We start from the raw sequence: 15,330 nt of genomic DNA, 5'->3' as shown, positions 1-15,330 counted from the left end.
TTTTCCTTGTATTTTGAATGTAAGAACTAGATCTTTACATCCCTATGGCGAGACAAGCAGTTAGATAGTCTTTGTGGGAATTGAAAACTCCTCTCTGGCATCTTTTATACCTTTTTGAATATATCTTGATTGGGGAGGGGGTATGTCTTGACTGGGTCTCAATACATAAATAAATATCATTCATGCCATTTTTCAGTTGTGTGGTTGTGTACGGTCCCGTTTTTTTTATCCTAGAGCTTAAACGTCAGGGCTAGAAAGGCTTTTACATTCCAAAGTACTCATTTTAAGTGTTATCTGCTTACTCTTAGTTTCATGCTGAAAACACTTCTCATGTATCATCTTGAGAGTTTTTTCCTCTGTCTCGTTTTTCACTCTGTTATTTTGATCAGTCATACAAACATTGCCTATTCTGGGTTGACAACCAGAAGCAACTTTGTTGTTGTTATTGCTGGCGGTTAGAATGCAAAGGCCTCTTCTACAAAGGGAGAGTTTTAGTTACAAGTTTAGAGATGCTTTATTCTCCTGTTGGTCACCTCTCATGACCCCAGTGATTAGTAACTGTACAGAGATCTGGGTGTTTTGAGCCAGAGAGGTTACTAAAGAGCATCATTTAAACCATGGGGAACTGATCATTCTTTGCTAGTTTGGATAGGCTTAAGCCTTCATCTACTCACTCCCATATGGCAGCAAATTTTGCTGCCACTTGGCTCCTAGCCTGCACACAATGTACTGTTGAATGAGGAAAACAACAGCAGAAATACCAAGGAGAGAAAGACCTCTCTGACTAAAAGAAGCAGACCACCAGTGATGAATAAGTAGCAGCTCCTAGTGTGGAGACTATATAGTACCTCGGCCATGCAAACTTATTCTGGTTATTATGCATCAATAATTGGCAATGTTGCCGGAAGAGTAGTGTAGTCATCATAATTTTTGAGAAAGGTTCTTTGTGGATGGATTCAAGGAAAAATGTGAAGGGGAAGGACTGATATCTTTGGCACGGGAGGTTGTTGTTGTCCCAGTGTGATGACATGTCAGAAGATTTCATCTCATTGCCTCATGTCATATTTCAAAATTATTATTAAAACAGGTCTATACAAGTCTTCTTTAGGTGTTCATCCCCTCACCAGCCCCAAACTCCAGCTGTCCAAACTTATCCCTGCTATACTAACATAGGCCTGCTTTTAATGACGAAAGGCCATACGTGATACAGATGTTCTCCCAAATATGTGCACAGTGTCAGACCTGGTAGCAGGTATAGCCTTTCTCTCCATTACACCCCCATCCTCCTGATGCTATATTTACATAAGTGCATTTTCTAAAAAGGACCAAAAGAACCCTCCTCATAAACAAGAATGGATCTTGAATCAGCCATGCTCTCCATTTTTTCTCACTTTCCATAAAGTTTGTCACAGCTAAAAACTAAGGGTTTATCTGCACCACAGAATGAATGCAGTTTGACACTTCTCTCAATGCCATGGCTCAAAGCAATGGAATCATGGGAGTTGCAGTTTTACAATAGCATTAACTTTCTCTGCAAAAGAGTGTTGTTGCTTCTCCAGACTACAACTCTCAGGATCCCATAGCTTCCAGCCATGACAATTAAAGTAGTATCAAACTGCTTTAATTCTTCAGTGTAGATGCACTCTTAGAGACCATCTACACAGCAGAATCATAGTAATTTGACATTACTTTAACTTGCCATGACTTCATTCTATGGAATCCTGGAATTTGTAATTCTTGTGGCACAAGAGGTCTCTGAAAGAGAAGGAGATATCTTACAAAACTACAAATCTCAGAATTCTATACCGTTGAGTATAATCCCATACCATTAAGTTACTTCCGTAATGTGGATACAGCCAAAGACGGAATCCTGGTGCTTCTGGTTAAGAAAAGAGTGCTCATTCCCTGCTTACCTTTGGAAGGTGCAGATGATGGCTGGCTTGCCAAGTTACATGTTCTCATCTGTTGATTGGGCATGTGTTTAGTGGGGTTCATAACATCTGTTTCTGTGGACTAAATCTGGAAATTTTAGAGCAGTGATTCCCAATCTTTGGGTCTCCTGGTGTTTTGGACTTCAACTAGCTATTAGGAACTGTGGGAGCTGAAGTCCAAAACACCTGGAGACCCAACGGTTAGGAACCACTATTTTAGAGTAAATTGGAGGCCTCAGTTAAGAGGGTGCTGCTTTTAAATGTGAGATTTCCTTTGGCATATTTGATTGTTGTAAGTGAGGTGACAAAGATCTCCAGGGAATGAGACATAAAATTACTGAGGGAAGGCTTTTCATGAATGAGATATCCAATTCTTCTTTGGAATGGCAATCCTTTTAAAATTATTTCTTTTTTATTAGTCAATGATGTGTGCATTTTTTAAAATGTCAAGCATTTTGCACTCTTTCTCTCTCTTTAAAACAGTGGTTCTCAACCTATAGGTTCCCATGTGTTTTGGTCTATAACTCTCAGAAATCCCAACCAATTTACCGGCTGTTTAAAAGTATCTTTCAATTGTTTGTGTTTGTTATTAAAACAACAGATTGGCCCCTGCAACTTTTTGACATAATTCTCAAATGGTCAATGTTTTCGGAAAGAAAACAGCAGAATGGTTTTGTCTTTTTACAGCAAAGTTAGGAAGCCTTTTCCATGCTCATGTTGCATCAGTTACATAAATTAGGAAAATAACTTTTTGAAGCCTTGTATTTACTTCCAGAATTCCCCTGTTCAATATGGTTACTAGCCATTCTGGCTATGGATACTGGAAACTATAGTCCAAGAGAATTAATTCTTCTGAAATCAGCTCAGTCCAAAGAATATTGACAAGCTGATATGTGTTCAGAGAAAGGTGACCAAAATGGTCTAAGATCTGAAGCCCAAACCCTATGACGTGGTTCTCAACCTGTGGGTCCCCAGATGTTTTGGCCTTCAACTCCTGGAAATCCTAACAGCTGGTAAACTGGCCGGGATTTCTGTGATTTGTAGGCCCAAACAGCTGGGGACCCACAGGTTGAGAACCACTGCCCTATGAGGAAAAGCTTATGGAGCTGGATAGATTTAGCTTGGAGAAAAGAAAACTGAGAGGGGACATGATATCCATGTTTAAATATGTGAAAGGATATAACATTGAGGAGGGGGCAAGCTTGTGTTCTGCTGCCCCAGAGTCTAAGACACAGAGCAAAAGAATCAAACTTCAGGAAAAAAGATCCCACATAAATCATTAGGAAGAACTTTCTGACTGTTAGAGCTGTCCAACAATTGAATACACTGCCTCTAAGTGTCATGGAGTCTCCTTCTTTGGAGATTTTTGTACAGAGGCTGGATGAGCATCTGTTGGGAGTGCTTTGTGTATTTCTGTATGGCAATGGGTTGGACTGGATGGCCTTTGTGGTCTCTTCAAACTCCATGATTCTGTGATTCTATAACCTGTTAGGAAGGCCCATCTTCTAGTCATAGGTAGGGCTTCAGTGTTCTAAATTCCAGATGTTTTTTCTTGTGACTGTTCAGTATGCACTCTCTCTTTTTCCCTCCCTCTCACTCTCTCCGTATTGATAGACAAGCATGCTGATTCCTCCACCTCTGCAAAGTCCCCTCAACCAGTTTGTAGGTGAAACAGACAATAGGATGGAGTAAGTAATATAAAACACTTGGAATAGGAAAAATCGCTGGAGGCTTGGGTGGAAAGGTTTCAAGGGCTGCATTGGTCCCTTCATTCTACCCTTATTGTTGCAACAAGAATAAAAATAACTTTCTCCATCCTATTTAACCTGCTGGAATGAAAATAACTTGATATTACCAGGTGTAGATTTTTATGTGAAATGATTGTGAGTTCAGTTCGGTTATGGCACTGAAATTAAATCTGAAGACTCAAAATTGTGCCCGAAGGCATATTCTTTGAGTTTATACAGTATATGTCTTTTACTTCTAGTCCTGGTTGATCAATACTGTTATTCTAGTAGAATACAAAATAATGCAGCATTCATGAAATCTGTCTGCTCTTGTCCTATTATATTCAGGGGGCTGGAATCTACCAGTCCTCTGTTCACGAACCCCATAGATTAAAACAGTGGTTCCCAACCTTTGGTCCTCCAGGTGTTTTGGACTTCAACTCCCAGAAATCCCAGCCAGCTTAACAGCTGTTAGAAATTGTGGAAGCTGAAGTCCAAAACACCTGGGGGACCAAAGGTTGGGATTACAAGGAGACTTCTAACTTGTATTTTTATCCGTGGCAACTATCTATGGAGTAGCAGCTGTCAAGTAGCTTTGCCTCTTCCCTCATAAAATTTAGATCAGAAAAAAAATTAGTGTTAAGTGTTATTTCGTGGAGAGAAAAAGTTTTACGGATTTTATACTTTGGGAGGAAGTTGGCTGAATTCGTTTGCTTGTTTTTTTGTTGCTTCTGCTTGGAGGTAATGATGCTTATGCACTAGCGTAGAAGAATTAATGGGTTTTGCTGGCTTAGTTGCTGCCTGCTACATATACAGCAGTGCAGGATTTTCTATGGATACCTATGATGCCTGCTGTGTGGGAATGGGCTGTCTAGAGAGGCATTTTGTTTCAATGTGGTGAGCAATGGCTGACTTAAACAGCAGCTCAATCCAGTCTTTAATGGTTAAATGTAATACTTTTTTCTCTTTCAAAACTAAATTTGAGGAAGACAGAACCATGAATGAGATAGTAAAATTGGTGTAATTTTCTTTGAAGGTGAAACTAGCAGGTTTGTCAGATGGGAAGATGTTGCTATAGAAAATCATATCCGTATTTTCAAATATATATTAAGGCCTCTCCCATTCCCACCCCCATTCATAGGTACACCATTTATTTTCTTCTCTTTTTGCCTTCAAAAAAAGATGTATTGTTATGGACAAAGTGAAAAGTTGAACAAAGACTTAGGAAAGTCCCACTATTGCTACATGTGTCCATTCTGATGGGGTTACATCCGGTGGGGGAGGCTGCGGTGGAAAGCATCGCCTTTTTTTCATGTCCAGTGCCACTTGCGGTGATATATGCTTTGTGACATTAAAGTTCCCTTGTTGCTTTTTGCAAATAAGAGCACCAGGACCTTCACTCAGTCCCCAGCTGAGCCATGCATGTTGCAAGAGGAGAAAGTGTCTGCTTTGGGTTGCACTGGAAAGCAGCAGAAGGGGGAGGTAGATTCCCAAATCTTTTGTTTTCTTTTGTGTAACTGCCTGTTGTAGATCAGCCTGAGGCAGCTCGTGAGGCTGATGATTTAGAGAAGATTGTGGGATTGTCCATGGGATTTCTTGGGGCAAGAAGTGATGAAGATTCAAATCAGGGGAATGATGCTTCTCTCTGAAAAATCTGACTCAGAAAGTGCAGGGCTTCAAGGTCAGTTAGAGGAGCCAGAAACTGCAACACTAGATAAGGAATCGGGTGGAGAAGTAAGTGGTATAGAAGTCTCCCAGGAAAAAACACCTGGAGTTACGGAAATAAACAAAGGTCTTTGTTTACAGATTAGAGCAGAAATTAGGCATTGCAGGTAAGAGCGATTACATTGGAAAGTTGCAAAGAGAATTCATGGGAAACGAATGCTTTCATGGGTAGCTAATAATTAGCAAGTTACTTACCTAAGAGTTAGTTCAGGCAAGATAGCGTTTGAGTGAGAAACTAGGGCTGAGTTCTCTGGTTCTGGTTTCATGTCAAGCCTTTGGTTTTCGATTCAAGTATTCTGGAAGATTCTGTGTACCCTTTGTATATCCTTTAATAAAATATTATTACTAAGGGGAAAAAAAGTTTTTAGTAAGTTCACCTTGTGCTTGTGGACTTAAACTCTTCTTGTGATTTTGGCTATTCCTGGACTGTATTACCTTTGAATCCGTATGAGACATTTAGAGTCTAGTTGGATTATTGCTTATTGTTAAAGCTTTTTGGATATGCATCTTCTTTCTTTATTCCTATTTTTTTCCTATACTTTTGATGTGTTTTTACAATAAACTGTTTGCTTATATTCTGGACTCATTCATGGTGCTATGGTCATAGATGTTTCCAGGCCTGGGGTACAACAGTGCCTTCCACCCAAATAGCTTCATCCACAGTGATTTATCATTGCATTTGTTTCTGTTCAAGTTGACTGCTGCCCCCACCTTCCCAATCGAACAGCTTCCCAGCTTTGAGATTGGGCTATCTCCTCGCTATTGCTGGCATGGCTGGGTGTCTTGTTCTGAAGTCTAAACAAGCAACTTCCCCTGCGGGGCTCTGCTGGAAAGCTGTTTTGCCAGAAAGGTATTGATGGCAATTGACATGAGCAGAAAGGAAGACAGTAGCTTATCCTTTCTGAGGGGAACTAAACATGTTTCCTACTCGAATATGGGGTATGGGTAGCAATACCATTTCAGTGTGATATATTATGGGTAGGGGTGGTGCTAGTGAATCCGTAGCAACATTGGGGCAGGATAATCTGAATTGCAACTGGATTATTTTGCTGGTGTAGACAACCCCTTAGCCGTCACTTGTTTCTTGTGAGTAGTTTTCTATCTTAAGCAGTAAAGATCGCTTATCTTCTTCTGATCTCCTAGTCTCATGGTAGACAACCAGATTTCTTTGGTGAGCTTGGGGATTTAAAAAAAAATACTAGAACACATATAGAAAAGGGATCAGTAGTGGGGAAAGTTGCTTTTTAACACTTACTCTTAACTTTTCTGATTGAAACAATCTCCATTCCAAAGCTGCTTAACCTTCTCTGAGGGGGAAAGGGAGGCATAATATCTATCTTTCATCTGTTAGCAGAGCTACTGTGACCCATAACGGAACCTCTGGAATCTATCTTCTCCTCCAATGTATGAAGGGCCTTTTTGAATTAGAGGCTTTTGAATCAAAGAAGCTTGATTATAGACTAAACCTAGGTAGTAATTTAGCAATGACATGTGTTGACAACCTCCCTTTTCAACAGCACCCTTGCTATCTCAATGTAAAACCCAGATTAAAAAAACATAGATATGGAAATATGACTAATAAAATGGAAATAATTTTTAAAAAGGAAGTTTTTCAAATAAAAAAAATCTTGGATGTGTTTTGGAGGAAGCCTTCAAGTGGTCTCTAGAATGTTTTTCTTTACTTAGGCAAGGCTTACCTGATCTTGTTGTTCATTTCACATGTGTATGAAACATGTTTTGGATAAAAAGTTTGCTTGCAGATGTTGAATTGCTCCCCTTCTTTGTGGTGTAGAAACTTATCCCTGTCTTTTCCATGTTATTTCTGCTCCTGTTAAGGAAGTAACGTCTAGTATCTATTTCTTGCACAACCACTAGAAGAAGAATAGTACTGTTTGTACGTTGTCTACTGTAATGTTTGATGCAACCCACTATAGAGGGCATTAAGGACAGCAGATTACTTTCTAGAAGGATTAGATGCTGTGCAAAATAAAGCTCTTCTTGTTTTGAATGTTTAGAAGGCATGATTGGAAGAGAAACGAGGAGGTGTTTCACCATTTGAAGGATATTGGAAAAATGGTTAAATCCTTTCAATTGGGGACTTGTGTTTTTTATTTATTTTTTGTTAGGTTAGCTCAAGATTAAGCAGATGTCTTGTCCATTTCAGGCAAGTTGGATTGTTTCAGTAATTCCTTCTGAGCTAGTTGTTGAGATTCATTTAAGATTCAACTTGTCTTATTAAAGGTCATCGCTATTTTATGCCACAATACGGCTATATTCTGATACACAGAAATTAAAGAGGAAAATACACTTTTCAAAGAACAATATTATTTCCACATTTGCTTGCTAGCATTTATAGATCACCTTATATGAAAATGTCTCAGGGATGTTAATTTAAAATGCATTTTTAAAATCTGTAACTGTTAACTATGGAAATAACACTAAAAGTACAATGCAGCATAACATTTGAAAAGTTGTAGATGTTGGGGTTGGTTACCAGGCAAGTATGATTATGATGAAATTAATACCGCATTTGTCCGTTAACATTAGGCATGGGCAATCCATAGTTCTAAATGGTTCTAAAGTACTTACAAAACTAGGGTGCTTTTCTTCTACAGAGTTGCTAAAGTTCTGGTGGTGAAAATTTCAGAACTCTAACAAAACTTTCAAAATTGCATTATAAATGGCAGTTCCTAATTGATTCTGTCATAAAAATTGCCAATAACTAAATAATAATGAAAGTTTGAAAGTTTTGTTCGAGTTTTGAAATTTTCACCACCAGAACTTTAGCAACCCTGTAGAAGCAAAGCACCAGCACCCCCTAGTTTTGTAAGTACTTGAGAACCGTTTAGAACCATTGGATTGCTCATGCCTAGTTAACATAATTCACAAAGTAAATCTTATGCCTTTCAAAAGTTCTACTGAAAGGCTATTACAATCATGTTGGCAAAGTTTGCAGGTTGCATGTGCCCCCGAAGATCATTTTGTGGTCCCTAGGGCCTGCAGGAATCAAAAATATCTCCTCTTCCTCCTCCTCAATTGCACCCAGTTGCACTCTAGGGAGTGAGGACTGTATTTCTACCATGTTTACAAGCTTTTCCAGGGATGAAAAGTTTTTCAAAAAATTGCCCCCAAAATACTCCAAAATTTCAACCATGGGGATTGGGTTATATTTCCACCACATTTTGTCCGGGTGGGAGGGCAGGGGCAATTCAGAGCTAATGTAAGGTTTTATTGAAAACTAAAACATGATGAAAATGCTTGGTGAGTGACCTTTTTTGAAAACTAAAACATGGTGAAAATGCTCCCATACCCCTATTAGTGTTTGAGGGATTTTTCTGTGGGAACAGGTTTGGTCCACCAAAGTCTTCTGGGGGAATAATGAACCTCCCTAGCTCTCCTCACCCGTAACTTGGAGGAATAAATGAGATTAACAATGCAGATTCATCAGCATGTTCCCACAGTAGTGGGGAATGGCTTAGGGCCCTTCTACACTGCCATATAAAATCCAGATTATACGCTTTGAACTGGATTATATGGCAGTGCAGACTCATATAATCCAATTCAAAGCAGATAATGTAGAAGGGACCTCAACAGCAGGAAGCAATACTAGACAGGCATCATCTCACATAACTATATTTGTATGACTGAACATTTATTTCAAAATATCTCACATTAACCCTCCTTTCTAAATTGTATTTTATGTTTCCTCTTCTTCTGTCTAGAAGCAAAATCTGAGAAAGAATCGGGTTGTTCGCCAGCTGCTCAGGAACTGATGACAAGACTGGGATTTTTACTAGGAGAAGGAATTCCCACCTCTGCCCATATTGCTGCAGAAGAAAAGCATGAAACAATGGTATGCTAGTGAAACCTAATTAAAAATAGCAGCCTGGCCACATCTGAAATGCCTTGCTTTCAAAATATTTAATGGAAAGCAAACATAATAATAAGCAATAATGATTGTTTGCATCAGTGTATAGGAATGATACACAGTTATTAAAAGACCGGTGAGAGAGGGAGGGGGATGGACATGCTGTGATTTAATGTTCCCTGTTTTTTTCACTGAAAGATTTTTTTTTTAAAGCTAAGGAAAGTTGAATTGTGAAACATGAATGGATAATTATTTTTTAATTTGCTGCTTCAAATGATGAAATAGAAGGGTTTTTACAGCTAATATTTAGGTGATTTGCCTGCTACCTGCATCACTGATCCCAAGGCACTACAAATGTTCACAATGAACTAAGTAGTGAAGAGCCTTTGGTGGAATTATTCAGTGGGGTGTTCTCTTGATTTCACATTTAGAAATCAGATTGCTATGGCAATGTAAGACAGTTGTCATTTTACTTGCTTTTGTGTAAAACAGGGTCCGTCTGCACTGTACACTTAATGCAGTTTGACATCACTTTAACTGCCATAATGCAGTGCTATGGAATAGAGGTTGTACCTCTTCAGCCTTCTCACCAAACTACAACTCCCAGGATTCCAGAGTTAAAGTGGTGTCAAACTGCATTAATTCTACAGAGCAGATGCACCCACAGTGTCGCTTTCTTATGCCATCCATATTGTGGATATGTATTTTTAACCAAATGGCTTTTGTCCACATGGTGCTTCTAGCTTGACTCTATTTCTCAAGCCAAGCTAAACAATAAGACATTCGTTTAATCTCTGGTGGGTTTCTTCAAGGACTTAGTGGACATCAGCCTTTTCATGTATGGATTGGATGCAGGGAGCTATTCCTTTTGAACTACATATAAAGTTTCCACAACCACCCTGTTGGCAACTGTTTAGCTCCAGAAAAAGCTGGTACTACTACTGCTTACTACTGGGAAAAAGGAAAAACAGTTTGGATAATTACTATGCATCTGCTCTGGTGAACCCCTGGTGGTGCAATGGGTTAAACCCTTGTGTCGGCAGGACTGAAGACCGACAGTTCAGAGGTTCGAATCCAGGGAGAGTACAGCTGAGCTCCCTCTGTCAGCTCCAGCTCCCCATTCAGGGACATGAGAGAAGCCTCCTACAAAGATGGTAAAACATCAAAACATCTAGGTGTCCCCTGAGCAATGTCCTTGCATACAGCCAATTCTCCCACACCAGAAGCGACTTGCAGTTTCTCAAGTTGCTCCTGACACGAAAAGAAGAAGAAGAAGAAGAAGAGGAGGAGGAGGAGGAGGAGGAGGAGGAAGAAGAAGAAGAAGAAGACGAAGAAGAAGAAAGCTGCTCTGATCCTCCATGTAGGATTTTGGATGATAACTCTACCATAAGACAGACTCAGCCTTTCTCATTCTAGAAGACATTTAATAAATGGCAGTGGCAAGTTTTAAAACCAGATCAAAGTCAGTATTTTATCACGATCCGGAATTCTTCCAATATATTTGGAAAGCTGTTTGTGTTCACTTTAGGTTTGCGCTATATCTTCTGCTGAATGTTCATTTCTCTCATCATGGGCGTCATGCTGTGCTCCGTGCATTAATTCTTTGTTTTATTCATCTTGCAGTGCACAGTTGCTAGTCAAGGAGTCAGTCCCTGCTCTACTCTAACAAGCAGCACAACGTCGCCTAGCACCGACAGCCCCTGCTCAACTCTGAATAGCTGCGCTGGCAAAACAGCAGCCAACAAAAGTAGTCCCTGTGGGACCATTAGCAGCCCAAGTTCCACATTGGAAAGCAAGGACAGTGGAATTATAGGTAAGCACTTTAATTCCTAGTAATGCAGACACTTCTTGCAATCCCTTTTACAGCTTGCTTTTCTGTTACCAGCAGGTGGGCTGCTGTGAGACTGCAAAGATATACATAGCTGGAGCTAAAGCTTTCTTGTCCTCATTCATGTTGATACTTGGCTCCAGTTCCAAAATCTCCATGCTCCAAATATTTTTGAACTGCTCTTTCGCTTGAAATAATTATGTCATCCTCAGTGATTCTTTTCTGTTTTTTCTAATAGACATTTAGTCATGCCTAAACTTTCTTTTGATGTAAAGCTTTAGTGGACTACAGCAGTGATGAGTTCCCAAAGGTCCTCACTGGAATGACCCTACTGTGCTGTTCAGATCTCTTGTATTGGATTGAGAAAGGGCTGCATTGCTGCAGGGGGGAATGACCAATCTCATGATAATACAGTGGTTAAGACTGAAGATGCTAGAGCTGTCAGAGTGTCAGATTGCAACTCTTCTGAGATGGATACATCTCAGTTTACATTGTTTAAATTTTGTGATGGTGTTGCAGGCAAAAATAATAACATCAGGAGTAATTCCAATTAGCAATATTGATTTAATATATATAAATATTTATGAGAAAAATATGGGAAATATTGTTATTATTATTATTATTAATAATAATAATAATAATTTATTTATAGTCCATCCTATCTTCCCAAAGGGATTCAGAGCAGATTCCAATCACAAAAAGGCAAACATTCAATGCCCGAACATAACAACTAATGGACACATAATAACAAAAATTAAACACCACAGCATATAAAAAAATTATAACTTAGCAAATGAGAATAAAATTTAATAAAATTTAAACAATCTATTATATATCAGACATGAAACAAACATAAAACAAACATAAGACATGCCATGGAAAGCATGTCATAGGCTTCAATAAAGCATGAAAGGGTATTTTAATTACACTGATATTTATTGTCCTTAAGTGATGAGACAGTATGAGAAGAAAGAGCAAATTTGCTCTGTCTGAGAGAGAGAAGGAGATGGGATGTGAATTGTGGTACTGATAAGAACTTGTCAGTGCTGGTATCTCTCTGATGGTAGTGTCTGTGTTGAATGTGTCTGTGTTTTTTTGCTCTATGGGTTGTGGGCTGGAGGACCCTCAACAAGATCCACAGCTACAATTCAGTAAAATTGCAACTTTAGCCAACACTGAAAACTCCTCATACTGCCATGACCATGTCTGGAACTCATAGATTCAGATCCCGAAAATATTATCTGTCCCAGAACTTTAATTAGTCCTTCCTCTCCCCAGTCTTTCAGAAGTCCAGAACCTCTGTTGCAAAGTTTCATTTCACTTCTTGAAGAATACAGTAAGAACTGTGCTCAGAGCCTCTGTGAATGGCAGCCAGATGATCTCATAGAAGATGGTCTTGCATCTGCTCTCAGAGGACTCTGAGACTTGTACTTTCACTAATGTTTGTTGCAGATTTCTGAAGCACAAGGCCTACTGTTTCCTCCCTCTCATGCTCAATCCCTTCTGATGCAGCTTCTTATTGTATGTTTTCTGGAGTACAATCACCACTATGCACTCACTGTTTTGACATTCACGGATTTGATCATTCTCGAATTTGTCATTGCCCTGCCTTGGCCAATTTCTTCTGCTTTCTAGGAGAGAAACATTGCTTGACTCGGGTTCTTTAGTCCAAAGAGATAGGAACATAGACTGAGTTCATGCTCCCCAGTCCTTGACTCAATGTGTTTCCCATCTCTATGGACTAAGAAGCATGAAAAGTGAGTGCCTGGCAGCTGGGTGCTGTAACCCTTCTCCAAAAAAAGGCTTGAAAGAAGCACACTACCTTCTCTTTTCTCACCTTGATAGCTAAACTCATAGAGCCGCCACAAACTAGCGTCTTGGGAGAGCAAACTGTGCCAGCACGACCGATGACGTCGAAGACTCCACCTCTTTCTCCGCCTATTTCTCCGCAGCCACGTGGTTTTCCCTTTGCTAGGGCAGCGATGTGAGCGCACTCTCGCTGTTGAATTCTGTCAACAGCGAGAGTACGCTCGCATCGCTGCCCTAGCAAAGGGAAAACCACGCGGCTGCGGAGAAAGAGGTGGCGTCTTGGACGTCATCGGTCGTGCTGGCACAGTTTGCTCTCCCAAGACGCTAGTTTGCGGCGGCTCATAGAGGAAGAGAGAGCAGAATGGGCATTGCTTCTTTCCCATTATGGGCTAAGTTTCCATTGGACTCTGGGAACCTTCTCTGTTCTGAGAGAGCCGGGCCAGGAGATAATTGGCACCACCCTCATCACAACTGAAACTGGGGAAGCTCTTGGTTTGGGAGGCGGGCAGTAGTGGCAATCCACCCGCCTCCTGAAGCAGTGCTGCTTTATAAATATGCACATGGCCCCCAGCTTTGTGGGGGAGGGGGGAAGCAACATCTGGGCCTGGAAACCAGGCATGCATTTTTCGTTCTCATTGCTATCTGGGGAGTTCTCCCCGTCAGTCCGCTTGGCAACCTGGGGAGTATATGGAAGCCTTGTCCCTGCCTTCACTGTACTCACAATGTTTCCCCTTTAATGAAGGCCCTGCACTTCTAAGCTCCACAAATGTGGAGGGCCAACTGTGCACTCTAATAACCACGTCAGAGGAACTGCAATCTTGCGGTTACTGACAGGAGCTCTGTGACCTTCTAACTTAGTATTTCCCAAACTCTGGTCTTCCAAATGTTTTGGACTCCAGCTTCCAAAATCCCTAATCATTGGCCAGGTCTGCAGAGGTTTCTGAGAGTTGAAATACAGAACACTTGGAGATCTAGAGTTTGGGAATCACTGCTCTAAGTGCTGCTGCTGAGAGTTAAATAGAAGTCAAGTAAGGCAAAAAGCAAGTAAATGACATTACAGTGAATGTAAATGATGGAAGTAAATTAACTAATTTCATGAAGCACAATAAAGTAGAAAGGTAATACAGAGATTATGTTTGAGGAATCTTATAATATTCAGATGTGAATAACACTATTTTTGTTCCTGGGTTATAAATGTCATTTCCTAATTGGTTCTGTCATAAAAACATGGAAGAATTATTAAAGTGCAAAACTTTGTTTTTGTGGGACATCCTGCAGCATAGTTTGCTCTAGTTTTTCTATGAATCGCTCACAGAGTCTCAACCAATTCCACCAAAAACAAAGTTTTTGGAGTATAACAACTACTTTCAAAGTAAGTACCGCACAATGAAACAGGAAATAGCACTTTCAAACCAGGAACAGATTTTTTTCCCCAAATTTTGTTACATAGTGGGAGTAATAGAATTAGACAGCATGTGCATAGGATAGTGGTGCATAGATTTGCGGGAGGCTTCTACCCAACACATAGCGTGATCCTTTAGATCAAAATGGTTGTACCCAGAAATGTAGTTGGCTTGTGTAACAAATGGAGTACTGTTATATATGCAGTGTGAAATCTGAAGAACATAAAAAGAAGTTGTTGCTATTTAAGACAGTGCATCTCCTAGTTCTGTGTGGCGTGGAAGGCGGTGGTGGGCACAGCATTGGGCTTCAGGCTAGAGAGCCAAAGGCTTACTACAGGCAAGCTGGAGTGCCAGTCTTGTTAGCGTTAGGATGAATAATGTATGCTAGTGAACAATGGAGATATTGGTGAAATGCTGTTGCAGTGCCAAGAAAAAATAATAATTACCTTTTTTATGATGGTCGGTGGAGGAGTAGAATCTTGGCATTGTTTTAAATGGCTAATTAATAATTATTAATAAATTGAGAATAAAAGTCAATGTGGGAGTAAACAAGCACTTCAAATGAACTGCATAGAGCAGTGGTTCTCAACCTGTGGGTCCTCGGGTATTTTGGCCTACAGCTCCCAGAAATCCCAACCAGCTATTAGGATGTCTGGGAGTTGAAGACCAAAACATCTGGGGACCCACAGGTTGAGAACCACTGGCATAGAGCATATGAAAAAATAGCCAGATAGATTGCTGAGGATCTTTGAATGAAGTGTGTGTGTGTGTGTGTGTGTGTCTATGTTCAGAGTCACATGCTTTTTGCTTTCAAGATACATAAGATAGTCAGTTTTACAACTAGGTTGATTTAAATAAAATGCTCCTTCTCACACATTTCCCCATGCAACTTGAAAGACAAATGACTTTCAAGGCTAGCTTCATAGGATGGCATTGGAAACTTTAATGCATGAGAAACAGAAAATGAAATGACAAAGCACTTATTGATCTAATCATTTATATTCTTTTGAGAGCATAGGGGGTGGTGGAGAGAGGGGTT

General features: G+C 40.1%; 1 protein-coding gene across 6 annotated transcripts in view; it reads left to right on the top strand.

The window, feature by feature from the left end:
• Positions 1–15,330, top strand: part of TANC1 (tetratricopeptide repeat, ankyrin repeat and coiled-coil containing 1) — a 184,389-nt gene that overhangs the window by 116,461 nt on the left and 52,598 nt on the right. For all 6 annotated transcript variants that reach the window (XM_067472251.1, XM_060777384.2, XM_067472243.1 and 3 more), the window contains 2 exons: positions 9,106–9,236; positions 10,875–11,064. In XM_067472251.1, the coding sequence (XP_067328352.1) occupies positions 9,106–9,236; positions 10,875–11,064 (321 nt within the window). The remainder of the gene's footprint in view (positions 1–9,105; positions 9,237–10,874; positions 11,065–15,330) is intronic.

This window comes from Anolis sagrei, chromosome 1, assembly GCF_037176765.1.
Source record: "Anolis sagrei isolate rAnoSag1 chromosome 1, rAnoSag1.mat, whole genome shotgun sequence".
In the NCBI taxonomy this organism is placed as follows: Eukaryota; Metazoa; Chordata; class Lepidosauria; order Squamata; family Dactyloidae; genus Anolis; species Anolis sagrei.
Note: the sequence above shows the minus strand (reverse complement) of the source record. Positions and strands in the feature narration are given on the sequence as shown.